Below are 11,943 nucleotides of genomic sequence, written 5' to 3'. Positions count from 1 at the left end.
TACCATTAGATTGCTACCTGGACTTTACTGAAAAAAAAAAGAATAAACAGGAAGTTGCAATAGCAATAAAAGAAGAAAAGCAAGTAAGGAATGAATAAATTCCATTTAAACAGTTATACCTGCTTTGAAGGTAAAAACAATTCACCCCACAGATTTTAACTTTTAAGTCAGCTCAGCTTATTTTTATACAACACTCGTCACCAAGTAGAGGATCAGAGTGCACGCAGAAATTTACAGGTATAATGCATCAGCCATAAACTGAGAAACCTTGCACTATGTACACACGAGTCATCAAGTAATGGTAAACAAGCAGTAACAAGGAGACATTTCATTTTGATTAGCAGCAGAGTTTCCAGGTCTTTAAAAATTTTATAGCGTAAAGACAAATTAAAAATAATGCAGTCGCATAAAAGAGCCTAATACCTGACATAGCCAAAGTGCTACACTGGAAAGCTGGTGGTGGTGTAAAGCGGGATGCGGTCAATGTCAAATCCATGTCCGCATAGATCCCTTTATCACGATAAAACTTTGGGTGGGGTTGACAATAGAAAGGAACACTCTCCAAGGATAAAACATGGGCGACTCTAGCCTTTGGGTATGTTTTTCTCGTTACGACAAAGTGTGGCATCTATAGTAAAGGATTAGCTGCATACCATCAAAGTCTGGGAAGGATCCCCCTGTCCTCAAAGATTTTATAAATTTTCATATACAAGTGAAAGCAGCAGAAAAAGGGATTACGGATGGATGAGGAGAGGGGTTGAAAAATAGTCCAAAATACTGCATTGAATTTTTAAAAGTATCTGAAAAAAGGCAACCCATGACAGTCTGTTTTTTTTTTTTTCTTCTCATGGGCACCGATCAAAAATAGCTAATCAAGAGTTAAAACCAGGGTCTGATTAACAGCACAACCATAAAAAGATAAAATCCAATTTAATTGAGGTAGGGCCAGGTGACAATGGGGAATATTGTTACCTCACAGTGAGGAGATCGAGGTTTGTGACTCCAGGCCTCCCTGCAAAGAGTTTGCATGGTCTCCCCATGTCTGCAAGGGGATCCTTTATGTGCTCCAGTTTCCCCCCACAGTCCAAAGATATGTAGTAAGTGAACTGGTGACGATACATTGGTTGTAGTGTGTGTGTGTGCGCGTGTTTGTTTGGCCTTCACTAGACTGGCACCCTGTCCTGGGTTTGTTCTTGCCTAGCACCCTGTGCTAGCTGAAATAGGCTCCAGCCCTCCTTACAACCCTGGTTTGGATCAAGCAGGTCATTCTATTAAAATATATTTTATAATAAATTTGTTATGGTGACATTGATGCTGTGTCGTGATATTAATGTAAATATAGACTGACATATACCTATTAATAAAAGCCATTCTAAAACATCATTTGAAAGCAAATGCTTATGCCCACTAAAATACTTTGTATCGGTATAGGAAATACCGATTATTTATACTGGCTTTTATCAGTATCGATATTAAAAAATAGTAGTATCGCCCATCCCTATATAAATACAGTTTAACACGCTAACTTTCTGTGAATACTTGAAGGATGGAGCCGTTACGGCGGGCGCACGAAAACAAAAGCCGCGTTCAAATTGATTGCCGCTCTTTCAACTTTTTCAAACTAACCAATCGAAGCAAGTCTTCTATCCCGAGTGTAACATGCGTACCGTCCCCTTTTCCTTTAACCCAATCAGAAAGCAATAGGACCTCAATATAATACCCCTCTTGCGGCTTTTTCCCTATTCATTTATTTGTTTCTACTAAGTGGATACGTTGTAGTTCAGTGAGATGGCAAGAACAAAGCAGACGGCTCGTAAATCTACCGGTGGCAAAGCTCCCCGAAAACAACTCGCCACTAAAGCGGCTCGTAAGAGCGCACCCGCTACAGGAGGCGTCAAGAAGCCTCACCGTTACAGGCCCGGAACCGTCGCTCTGCGCGAGATCCGTCGCTACCAGAAGTCGACCGAGCTGCTGATCCGCAAGCTGCCGTTCCAGCGACTAGTGAGAGAAATCGCTCAAGATTTCAAGACCGATCTCCGTTTCCAGAGCTCCGCCGTCATGGCTCTGCAGGAGTCCAGTGAGGCTTATTTGGTGGGTCTGTTCGAAGATACCAATCTGTGTGCCATCCATGCCAAGAGAGTGACCATCATGCCCAAGGACATCCAGCTGGCTCGCCGCATTCGCGGAGAACGCGCATAAACACAGGGAATTTGTCTACGTACCAAAAGGCTCTTTTCAGAGCCGCCAATTTTTTTTTCAAGAGATTAAATCCTCTTTCTGTACCCTGGAGTAACCCTTCCACGTAATATCCTGAACTGCATAAGTCATAACCAAGTTTTCTACTCCTCCGTCCTAGCTGTCCATACAGTGCGTATAGTAATGTCTAGGACTATCCACCGTCCTGAGACGCTCTTACAGGCACTCGTACGTATAAACGGTTTTTGACAAAGTATTTCTGCCAGTTAGAAAAATGGGCACACTGGATGGTCCGATGCAGCCGCCCAGGCAATAGACACCACTGGACACAAGTTAAATATACCACAACATCTGAAACTATTCTATTGGAGCTGGATTGCCAGAGCAGGCGAGAGAAAGGACAGATGAAACAAAATTTCGCCGATTGTACCAACTCAGACACTCGCATAGTTTCACCTTCCGAAGATATGGGTGGGTCTGAATAGAGCCGTTTAGACATACAAACGAAGTCCTTTTTGTGCTGTAGGGTATCCCAAACTTCCTCTGCATCCGTCATTAAACTGAAATTGTACCCTACCTGTGCGCATTGCGCCTTAATATCCAAGACTAAGGTCGAGCATGTGGCTGGATAGACACGTTTAGAGGTTTTCCAATAAAATCGGCGCTAAAAACTGCGTACAGGACCCCAATTAGCGTGTATGCATGAGGGCACTTTACTCAGATAATGCGGGCATAATCCGCATAACCCCCAAGTCCATGCAGTGTGGCCAAGTAATTCTCTGGGGAACTTTACACAAGTTAACGAATACCCAATAAGCACTGCAAATATCCCTACACTTTATCGTATTTGCGATTGAGGTCGTCCCAAAGCAAGGGATAGAGTGACAAAAAAAAAGTAAAAATCGCCCAAGTTGTCAGACAATACAAGCGCTTGCACTTCGGTCATTTCAACAGGACATAATAGATTTGCCCTTAACGAGATTGTGGGTGGCTCTGAAAAGAGCCGTTTATTTATACCAACTTCGGGTTACGCAAAAGCAAATTACTTCTTTTTCGGTGCCACCTTCTTTACAGTTTTAGGTTTGGCCACTTTAGGCTTGGCTGCCTTGGGCTTTTTCGGACTCTTTGTTGCCTTTTTGGGCTTTGCAGCCGGCTTCGCCTTTTTGGGACTCTTCGTGGCTTTCTTGGCTGCGGCAGCAGGTTTCTTAGTGGCCTTCTTGGCAGCTGCCGGTTTCTTACCTGCCGGCTTCTTCACTTTCTTAGCAGCTGCGGGCTTTTTCGCCGCTGGTTTCTTCTTTGGAGCCGCCTTTTTCTTTGTGGTTTTCTCCTTGGCCTCTGCCTGCTTCTTGTTGATTTTAAAGGATCCGGAGGCGCCGGTACCTTTCGTCTGCACTAGAGAACCTTTGGTCACAAGGCTTTTCACGGAGAGTTTAACGCGGGCGTTATTCTTCTCCACATCATAGCCGCCTGCCGCAAGAGCTTTCTTAAGCCCAGCCAAAGAGAGCCCGTGGCGGTCTTTTGAAGCCGACACTGCCTTAACGATCAAATCAGATACGCTAGGGCCAACCTTCTTCTTAGGCTTCGAAATCGCTTTCTTCTTCGGTGACTTTGCCGGAGGAGCGGCGGGAGCTTCTGGAGCGGTTTCTGCCATTTCTCACACAGTTCGAATTCTCAGTAGATTAGTTTAGATCGCCGCGGCTCAGCCCCTCATATTAGACTGGTGAGAACCGTGTGGACTCAATCAGCCTGTTACATGCGCAAAGAGACCTGATAAGTGTGCTTTCTGCCTTCACAAAATTACTTTTTTTAGAAGGAAAAAATGGAAAAAATAAAACTGCAAACTCCAAAAACATCAAAGGAGAGACATAGTTAACGGGGCATTTGCCATATCTTAAAATGAAGGTGCCGCTGAATGGACAGAACAATGAAATGACACTCCATTAAGTGTCTGGGCTCTTACTTAAAACGAGACGTACGTCAATTTCGTTACAATTATTCAATGACTGCGCTTTCTTTAACAACAGAAACTCGTTGGACTAATTTTAGAGAGGTCCATAACTGTTGCCAACAAGTGTTTATATAATTTTTCCAAAAATGAACAGAAAATCCAAGCTCTGTACAAGTTCAAAGTAACACACCCACATGAGTTTGGTTTACCTTGAAAGTCAACATCCACTGCGTGTCTTATGCTTTAAAAATGCCACTTGCCTAATAAGCAATTTGTCATTAGGAGAATATAGTTCGTTTTACTAAGATATAACACACAAATATCTACTTTCTGCAGGTGACAAAATGCATCTTTAGCACTGAAAGACTTATTGAAATTCTCAGTGACTTACTGGGTATCAAGCCCTGTTTTTATTTTTAGTTTTTCAGATAGATAGATAGATAGATAGGTTACCATTAGTTCAGTCTGTGGATATAAGATTGTCAGGTGCTGTATACTTTTTAGTTGAAATAATACTAATAATAATAATCCTTTACAATTCTACAGCGCTTTTCTCTCTACTTGCAGCACTTTACTTAGGGAGTGGGGAGCATCTTCAACCACGACTAATGTTCAGTATTCACCTGGATGATGCCATGGCAGCCATTTTGCATCCATACACTATCCACACATGAACTATTAGGTGGTGATGGGTTGAGAGATAGTTAGCCAATTAGCAACAGTGGATGATTAGGGGGCCAGAATGACTTGGCGGTGGTAGAGAATTTAGTCACGGCATCAGGATAAACCCTATGTAGATAGTTTTTAATAGATGGATGTCCTTGGGAAACAGACCAACCAGGTATGCCTCAGTGGCATCATGCAGATCCATGACAGCGGAGTTCTTGAAACGGAGATTAGTCTTGAAATCCTGGTCGATTTCTCTCACCAGTTGTTGGAAAAGGCAACTTGCAGTGGTCTTCTGGTAGCGAGAGATCTCTCGCAGAGCTACCGTGCCGAGCCTGTAACTGTGAGGCTTCTTTACGTCACAGACAGTAGGAGTGCTGTTGCGAGCTGCTTTGGTGGCAAACTGATTTGAGAGAGCTTTGCCACCAGTAGATTTGCAAGATGTCTGCTTCATTCTTGCCATTTCACCAACTTAAAACAAATGTAACCAAATAAATGGAGTAGGACAAGGCACCTTATACCATGGACTTATTGCTTTTTGATTGAGTAAAAGCAAAGTGGGCATGAATACATTTTTAGACTCGGCCTAGAAGTCATTTTGATTGCTCATCTTGTATGTTTCGGCATGTAATGAGCCCATATCACAAAATTCAGAAGTAATACATTAACGGGTATCTACTTCCTGCAGTGAACTGCGTGTATTACACATCTCTATTTCCACTTCTAATATTCAATTGTGACAATGTAAGACGTATCATTAAAAAGCATCAACAAAACAAATGCATCAAAACTGGACAAAGATGGTAGAATTTCAATGGAATTCTTTTATAATTCTGTCAGTATGCTAACAGTTGCAGGTGACCTGTTTCTTTATATTTAATGTTAGCTCGCTCCATTTTGACAGATGTCAAGCACTGTATTATAGAATAAACAAGGTGACTTAGTCGCAGTCTTCTAAAATTACCATAGTTGATCTATGATCCTAGCAACCTTTTATCGTTGGTTTGTTTTCAAATGATTTTTCATATTTGTTGTATGTGAGTTATTAAGTTCCTGTCATGAAAAACAGAGACTTACAGCATTTAAACTTCCAGTTCATATTGTTAGTCAGAAAAAAATAATAACATTTGTGATGGATGGCCGGCTTCATATTCCGGCCCTCACCCCCCGGCCGCTAGGAGGAGCTGTCCCGAGAGCATGGACGGGTCCCGAGTTCCAGCAGGGCCTCATGGACTATGTAGTTTTTATGCGCAGCCCTGCTGGATACCTTGGAGACCACTGGGAGTCGCTGTCAGGAGGCCAGTAGACTCATTTGTGCACTATGACCTGGATGTTCGTCACATGAAGAGCGACGGGCTTCCGGGGTGAAGCAAAAGTACTATTTACCCTGACCTGGAAGGAATAAGGACTCGTGGACTGTTGGCCAGGAACACTTCTGGGTCAGGGACTATAAAAGGACTGTGGGAGCTCCCAGACGGCGAGCTGAGCTGGGTGGTAGGAGGGCAACGTGTCTGGGAGTGGAGGATTGTTGATTTATCATTGTAGTTATTGTGTTTATCTGTGAGTATAGTGTGGAGTGGAGGGTGCTTAATGCACATAATTATTATAATAAAAGAATTATTGCACTTTTACCTAGGGTTTTGGCGTGGTACCTGAGGGTTCAAGGGAGCACTAGCGCCCCCTACTGCGACACATTGCAGTTACGTCAAGTTGTATATAATGACTAGGAGCATGTGCCATCGCATAGCCGTGTTCCTTTAAGAAGGATTCTACTGTTTTGTATCAGGGCGGATTCTCGCATGTTAGACAAGCGTATGCCCTTTCAAAAGCCGATTCCCATGACAGTACAACATTAATGATGTTCCAGTTGAAAATGAACAGCATCACTCTTAAGGCCGCACGTAAACATTATGTACTCATCAGACTTACAGTGTCAGCTACAAACATAAGCACTGCAATGGCATATAAAAATGTGCTCTTTTATCCTTTTTGATTGTTTGAATCTATTATCTTTACTGCACTACATCAGCGAGAAAGCTTTTGAAACTCGGTCATCGATGGTTTTGTTTAGAATTTAATCATAGAGGAATACTAGCACTCATTTAAATGTTCAGAAAAGCGTTTAACTGACCCTGACATTCTGACCCTTCTTTCAGTCCAGATGATGAGGATAATTTGGGTGTGTGTGTGTTATATCTCAAATTATATTATTTCTTCAGGGTTTTCTTCTAGTATTTAGTGTTTTACTCTGGTTTATTGTACTATATTCTATTTAATGCTTTGTTTACCATGTATTTATAGGTTATTAGTTTTCTATGTGGATATTATTTGTACCTAATATTACATATACCCTGCTGTTCTTTCTAAGACTCTGTGAAGTACCTTGAGCATAGGAAAGACAATATATAAATAAATGTAGTATTATTTATTTATTTATTTATTTATTTATTTATTTATTTATTTATTTATAATGTCTCCAAAATAAACAAGCACTCTATGGCATGATATGGTACAAGAAAGAACAAGAAACTTTCTTCTGGTACATTCTTTATTTACTTGACCATCTCAGTATTTTATTTGGTTTCCCACATTTATTAACCCTTTATGCTATGTCTTTAAGATGAATGCTATGTTACCCTAAAATTATTCTTCCACGGTATTTGGACAAGAGCTTCATTCAGAAGTCAGCTCTCTCCAGAATGAGATGTTCAATGCTGAGAGTGTCTCAATTTTATAGCGGAGGGACCGGAAGGAGCAGAGTCAGTGTCCCTCTGTGGGCAGTTACTCAGGGCTGGAGGAGAAAAAGGAGATGACATTGTCAGCACCTGACTCATGGCACAGAGTGGTAGTGTTAACCTTGGATGAGCCTGGAAGACAAACCACAGATGCACCTGCATGACAATTGCTTAAGTCATACTTCATTATTGTGAGTTTGTACATTTATTTTAAAAGGTTTTCCTGTGGTTTATTTCTTTCACCATACAGACAGTAAAACCATTTCATTGTATATTAGTCAAAATGTTTCACTTTATTTATTACATAAGGTGACATGTTTGTTCAAACAGAAAACTCTCATTGTATTGAATAGCTCCTCAAAGCAATAATCAGTTATAACATTAATATTAGCTGACTTCCAGCTAACAATTTATGTTTACTCTATTTTGAAGCTGTGAAGAATAATATTCTTTTAAGTCTGATATTATTTCTTTAGCCCAGTTTCTTTAACTTCAAGTGAATTCCATTCAGTGAGCGCAGAACCAATTTTGGGACTTTTTTTGGAATTTTGGAGGAATCCACCGCCAGTTCATACCGTCTCAGTATCATTGCAACGGCAATTTTCATTTCGATCATGGCAAAGTTTTGTCCAATGCAGTTTCTAAAAGTTGGAGAAAGAAATAATAAATAACAATAATTATCAAATGTATGGCTACAAAAGATTGGCATTTTTGATTTAAGGATAAATTGATCAGGTTTGCATTTCCTGAAAGCATCAAAGCACTAAGAATATCGTAAACTCCATTGTAAGTAAGATCAATCATTAATTTAAGAGTGTTTCTCAAATACCATCATAACTAAAGTAGCACATTAAATCCTTCTTAATCTGCATGCTTGCCAACATAGTCGTTAATCACTATAAGCTTCTTAAATGTGTTTCCTCTTGCACTGACCATAGGAATGGGCAACAAACGGCACGTATAATACATTAAATTCAAATTATTTGATTCATATTGACCTTATAATATTTTTGTGAAGTGCAATAAAGGATTTATAGTACAATATGTTATCAGTAAATTAGCTGTGCTACCCATCTAAGATGGTTTGAAACTTAAATAATCAACATACATGTAGACCTCAGCGCTAATTTTTGAAGTGCACCATGCAATGCATGTCTCTGTTATATGCCATTTGTCATGGGACTCGTAAAAAGTAGTGTTAAAGTTTGTGAGGCGCCATCTGTTGGAATGACAAATGCAGTACTAAAAGTATTTGTGATGTGCTGTATTTAAGAATGACAGAGACATAGCAAACGGACAGACACACAGACACTTAACCGTTTATTAAGGCGGATTGTTAAATTCAATTTAATAATTTAGAATTTAATAATTAAACATTCATAAGTTAATATTTCTATGTTCTTTAAAAGTTTTGATCAGTCAGTTTTCAAGATTGCAGCTTGTGTCACTTTCATTCAGACATTTTCTGTGCTGCAATTGGTTATGTGCAAGCAGGATGAAAGAATAAGGAAGGACGAGGCAGGAGGTGATATAGTTTTAGATAGATAGATAGATAGATAGATAGATAGATAGATAGATAGATAGATAGATAGATAGATAGATAGATAGATAGATAGATAGATAGATAGATAGATAGATAGATACTTTATTAATCCCAAGGGGAGATAATGAGAGTACTGCTGCAATAAAGCCCACCAAAAATAATATCGATTGATTCCTAATTTGGTATCTTCGACTACATGCTCACAAGCCCAGCACTTACACATTATTAAAATTAATATTAGTGGGCTGTAGCTGATACCGGTTCTTACATCCATTCTGTTGGTGCCTCATTACCCCTACGATAAAGAGTCACAGCATTGAACACATTCACTAAGGTCCTTTTACAGATACTGTGGCAAAGCAGCCTGGGAGTATCAGTGATGTATTCATCTGAGCCAATTCAATAGTGTGAAAAGAGAAGAAATGGAGGACGGTGGATGACTATGAGGTGTTAGCTCGAATCCTGTTTGTGCCTGAAGAACAAGACAATACAGCATATTAGCAAACTAGCACCATGGTGGAATGCAGGGTATAGACGTAGCTACTTTATGGAAAATGAGCTGCCACTGTCTTTGTCACAGTGATTTTTTTCATTATTATTGTTTTTTATTAATCACATTGTATTATATTTTTCAAAAATATTACATATATATTTGAGAAAAACAACACACGGTGTATTGTGCAAAAGACTGAGGGAATTGTTAATGCATAATGGAATTCATTTACTTCCTTTAAAGATGTCAGGCCTTCTAAATGGTGACTCTGTGTTCGAAAAAGAATGCATCAAGTTATGATGTGAAGACTTATTTTTTCCATTCATCCACCCAGTTTCTTAACTCGCTTATGTAGAATGAGGACACGGGGAAGCTGGTGCCTATCCTATCAAACATCAGGTGCAAGGCAGGAACAACACCTTGTCTGGAGACAGTCCAGCACAGGGTGTGCACACACACACACATACACACACACAGACAGACAGAGAGACAGACAGACATAGACAAAATACTGCTAATTTAACAACGACAATCCACCTAACTCATATGTCTATGAACTGTGGAAGGAGACCAGAGCACTTGGAGGAAGCACAGAAAGGACAGAAAATGCAAACTCATTGCAGGTATCTCCTTGTAACATCTCACTGTTTATTCCCATTGTTGTAAAGGGATGCCATGTTCCTTAGTAAACAATGGCACTCTGCTGCCATCTAAAAGAATGGTCTTCTCATTTATCTTTTATTTATTTTTTTTTTAGAATTTTTAATGGCATGTGTCTGGCATTTTTCTGTATTTGTTTCAGAAACATGTTTGATTTCATGCTTATTTATAAGCTTTGTCCTAGGATTTAGGGGTTTATGTTGATACATTTTCATCATCTAAGCGATGTACAGAAACTATTAAAAAGGCAAATAAAATGTTGTGTTGTATCATCGAGGGATGTTATTCTCAGACTATATAATGCACTAGTGAGACCTCATCTGGAGTTTTGTGTTTAGTTCTGGTCACCATGCATCTTATGACACATAGCAGCACTTGAAGTTGTGCAGAGGAGAGTGAACAGGTGCATCCCTGAATTTAAGGGCATATCCCACTATGACAGACTCAGAGAATTAAACTTCAAGCAGTGGAGACTGTGTGAAGATATAAGCCATGTCTTCAGAATCCTCAAAGGCTCTGATAAAGTAGGTCTATCAGAATTCTTTCAACTTCAATGCTGCTTTATTATAAAAAGATTTTTGTAAGTTTTTCTTCAATGCCATCCTTGTTTATTGACCAGTGTCTTTCTGAATGCTTTTAGCCATTACAGGGTGTGCAGAGCTGGGAAATGCTCCCATAGAAAACCACACAAAAATTCCGATGTATAATGTCAAAATTTATCAGTTCTCTGTAAACATTACAGAAGTCATATTTTTCATAAGAATAAAAATAAACTTTATAGTATTTACCTTGGTCCAGCAGAGAATGGTATATATGCAAAAGGATGTCTTTCAGCTGACTCCTGTGCTGAAAACCTCAGGGGATCAAAAACCTTGATGAAAAGGAAAATATAACCATATAAAAGTATTTGAAAGGGTGATCAAATTCCATATTTCCTAAAATAGCATTATACATGAGCCCCAATTTACTGCAGGTGTCCCAACTTTCTTATAAAAAATCTCTACTTGTTCCATATTTTAGAGTTGATCCACTTCTTATCCAAGGAACGTAAGCAGGTGCTGCATTATGCACATTGCTGCTCACAGTACAGTGGTGCCCTACTGTATGTGTGGTCACCAATCAAAACAGTTGTATTCAAAACACACACCATCTGACCAATCAGATGTCCTGTGACTTCAAACCTTACATCTGTATTAATCAACAATCTAAGAAAATACCTTACCGTAGGTGTTGTATGCAACTTGAAAATAATAGTTTCAACTCAAAATGTGATACCCTTAGAGAGAATAGTGTAAAATTTGGCCTAAATTCAGAGAATGGCCAGATCAGCTTCTTAGGCTAAGAAAATACATTTCTGATTGGTTTTAATCTTGCATTTGTGACTACTGATTTGCATCCTATGACGCTGCCTGTCTAGTTTTGTTTTCTTGCCATTGACATTCTGCAGGTCCTACCATCCATGGAATACTAAAAACTCTCAACCTCTTTCATAGATGATATCCCACTGTCTCTGCAGTGCAGAGGTTGACTTCTGTAATGAATCATTTAGAATAAAAAGTTTCTTCATTGATAGTGGATACCCTTCTCAAATTGTGGACAGAACCCTCAATCAAGACTTCATAATACTGTATACGCTCTCACAGTAATGAAATCTGCATCCTGCTGGTCCTCCCTTTCCAGCCTAACACTTGCCACATCAAAC

At 39.6% G+C, this 11,943-nt stretch overlaps 3 protein-coding genes across 3 annotated transcripts in view; 1 reads left to right on the top strand and 2 right to left on the bottom strand.

Annotated features, from left to right (window-relative positions):
- Positions 1-1,632: 1,632 nt before the first annotated feature.
- On the top strand, positions 1,633-2,570 carry LOC120538360 (histone H3-like). Its single transcript, XM_039767836.1, has one exon. The coding sequence runs from the start codon at positions 1,789-1,791 to the stop codon at positions 2,197-2,199; it is 411 nt and encodes a 136-aa protein (XP_039623770.1). The 5' UTR covers positions 1,633-1,788; the 3' UTR covers positions 2,200-2,570.
- A 612-nt stretch (positions 2,571-3,182) lies between these two features.
- On the bottom strand, positions 3,183-3,864 carry LOC120538359 (histone H1-like). Its single transcript, XM_039767835.1, has one exon. It carries the CDS (start codon positions 3,845-3,847, stop codon positions 3,239-3,241), a length of 609 nt encoding a protein of 202 aa, XP_039623769.1. The 5' UTR covers positions 3,848-3,864; the 3' UTR covers positions 3,183-3,238.
- Positions 3,865-7,819: 3,955 nt separating this feature from the next.
- LOC120538356 (cytochrome P450 4B1-like) overlaps positions 7,820-11,943 on the bottom strand; it is a 45,069-nt gene continuing 40,945 nt past the window's right edge. The window contains exons 11-12 of the mRNA XM_039767833.1: positions 11,030-11,112; positions 7,820-8,186 (exon numbers count right to left, since the gene is read on the bottom strand). Coding sequence (XP_039623767.1) covers positions 8,018-8,186; positions 11,030-11,112 — 252 coding nt within the window. The 3' untranslated portion in view covers positions 7,820-8,017. The remainder of the gene's footprint in view (positions 8,187-11,029; positions 11,113-11,943) is intronic.

This window comes from Polypterus senegalus, chromosome 10 (genome assembly GCF_016835505.1).
Source record: "Polypterus senegalus isolate Bchr_013 chromosome 10, ASM1683550v1, whole genome shotgun sequence".
NCBI classification, from domain to species: Eukaryota; Metazoa; Chordata; class Cladistia; order Polypteriformes; family Polypteridae; genus Polypterus; species Polypterus senegalus.
Note: the sequence above shows the minus strand (reverse complement) of the source record. Positions and strands in the feature narration are given on the sequence as shown.

Bases quoted from the DNA above. Each gene is read 5' to 3' on its own strand.
- LOC120538359 (XM_039767835.1), bottom strand. From the start codon at position 3,847: ATGGCAGAAACCGCTCCAGAAGCTCCCGCCGCTCCTCCGGCAAAGTCA.
- LOC120538360 (XM_039767836.1), top strand. From the start codon at position 1,789: ATGGCAAGAACAAAGCAGACGGCTCGTAAATCTACCGGTGGCAAAGCT.